The sequence below is a fragment of the Aplysia californica genome, unplaced genomic scaffold, assembly GCF_000002075.1.
Source record: "Aplysia californica isolate F4 #8 unplaced genomic scaffold, AplCal3.0 scaffold00596, whole genome shotgun sequence".
NCBI classification, from domain to species: Eukaryota; Metazoa; Mollusca; class Gastropoda; order Aplysiida; family Aplysiidae; genus Aplysia; species Aplysia californica.
Window position 1 is genome coordinate 223128 of NW_004797866.1, and position 2253 is coordinate 225380.

The 2253-nt window shown below is 40.2% G+C and overlaps 1 protein-coding gene across 1 annotated transcript in view; it reads right to left on the reverse strand.

The window, feature by feature from the left end:
- Positions 1 to 2253, reverse strand: part of LOC101861764 (unconventional myosin-XV) — a gene marked incomplete at its 5' end in the record, with an annotated part of 199411 nt that overhangs the window by 31243 nt on the left and 165915 nt on the right. The window contains 3 exon segments of the mRNA XM_035972159.1: positions 56 to 170; positions 1118 to 1168; positions 2152 to 2242. Coding sequence (XP_035828052.1) covers positions 56 to 170; positions 1118 to 1168; positions 2152 to 2242 — 257 coding nt within the window.

Sequence of the window (2253 nt, forward strand, 5' to 3'; positions counted from 1 at the left end):
CACACACACACACACACACACACACACACACACACACACACACACACACACTGACCACTCTCCAGATTCATCTCAGGGTCCATCAGTTTTATGATATCTCCTCTCTTGAAGCTGAGCAGCGTGGACTCCCGCGTGATGTAGTCTCTCACCGCCACCACATGCTTGTTGCCCTGAAGATGACAAGTACAACATCTTACACATACAAGTTTCTGTGTGTATTGTTACAGGGATGCCTTTTTAAAAAATAGCTGAAAATCCATGCGCCACGGTCTCGCTAACATCGTTGCCTTTCTCACCCTGCACCAACGTACAGACCACGGACAAACACTTTCCACCTTTCTCTATCCTGGGCTAGCCTCTTGACGTTATTCCATGTCTTCCCACTTTTCTGTACATCCATTTTTGTAATTCTTCTCCAGGTTCCACGCGGTCTTCCCCTTGATCTCTTACCCTGTGGGTTCCCATCCAAAACTTTCTTTGTTATGCAGCTGCCTGACTCGGTAACATATGAATATCAATTTGAAAGCCAAAGGGTGTACGTAGAGAGAAATGACTTGCTGAGATTAGAGCAAATCTTCCGGGGGGTTTTTCTCCCCGTTATTTGAACTTATGGCAAAGTCTTCATTTTGCCGTTATTTGAACATTTGGCGCAAGTTGTTGGGTGTGTGTGGTTTTTTAGTTGCTGTTTTTTTTCCAACTATAGTTTCTATCTCGATCTCAATAACGGAATAGCGGATCAGGATCAAAAATCGGAAATACCGGAAAAAAGCGGAAAAGTGGCATCCCTGATTTTTAAGTTTTAAGCTTTTGAATTCATCAAAAAAAGAAATTTTAAACAACTGAGAAAAGTCTGTTGGCCATAACAAGATTACACACAATTTTCAAGTTGAGACGGTGAGTGAAGGAATCATAACTTTTCTTTTTCCATTTACTCCGCATTTTAACATCTGAAACATTCTTGAAAGACTCACAATAAAAAAACTGAGTCGAGGAAGCATGAGTGTCTGCTTCGTGACTAAGCTGGAAACAATCAAGCAGCATAGCTTAAGCTCTGATAGAAATCTGATCTTTGTTTTTGACTGCATTATTTTCTTTGGTAAATTTGAACGAAACAAACCTTTTCACTTTCATGACAAAATCTGTCAATCATGTCCTTGAGTTGACGGGCCTGTGGAAAAAGAAAAAAAGACATTAATTTAAAAAAAAAACAATTAAGAGTTAATCACATATATGTGCAAGAAATGATTGTCAAAAGGTGCATTTGAATTAACTCCGAATAATCTTACAATTTTGATAGAGCAGGTAGGACTTGTGAGGCATGCTGTCAAAATGAGTTACTTCTCGTAATCCACAAATGGATTTTACCCAAAAATCAAGACTAGGGTCAAATTTGTAGATTATCTATTGATGCAATATTCCTGAAGTATAACAAGCCTTTTACTATTTCATACAGTGGCTAAGTGAGTAGTGAGTTTTGACTCAAGCATTGTCAAGCAAGTGTCGGTGACACGGGGATCAGATGGGTGGTCACTGGAGTGTGTCCTTGAGCAAGACACGACAACCCTAGCTCAAATTACAGGGCGCTGCACAGTGGCGACCGACAGTGGCATCGTTTGTAAACTGTTCTGTATTTGTGTAATAGTGTGTGTTTATGTATGTATTTATGCATGAATGTACTTATGTATGTACGTATTTATAATTATGTATTTATGTATGTATGTTTGCCATTGTAAAACAAAGTGCCATTCTGGGACAAATAAAAGTGTAATTTATTTATTTATTTATTTATTTATTATTTATTAATAAATTGTAAAAACTTCACATATAAGCATTATGTATCTATTTCTAAAGGGCTCCAATCCGAGAAGTAACTCATTTAATTTTGTTAACACGTTTCACATTTGATTCCTGACCTCATTGTCTGGGTCACTCAAAATGGCCAAAGATGTCAGACAAAACTTTGTAAATCTAAAACGTGGTGCCCACTACGGTTGGATCGGGACGATCGCCTGACTCGGTTGCCTGAAACTGAAAACAAACACATTTGATTTTGAGGCGACCAAGTCTGGCAATCGGCCCGATCGGCCGATCCCGTCCACAGTGGGCACCCCGTACGAGGTAGCAGAGCGTGTTCTAAATCTGTGAACTCACCCTGGTGGTGTGGAAGATGAGGGACTTTGTCCGGAGGTTGAGCTGTATGGTGGAGCTAGTGGGCAGAACCACGTCAATCACGTCCTCAAACCTGGGGGGGAG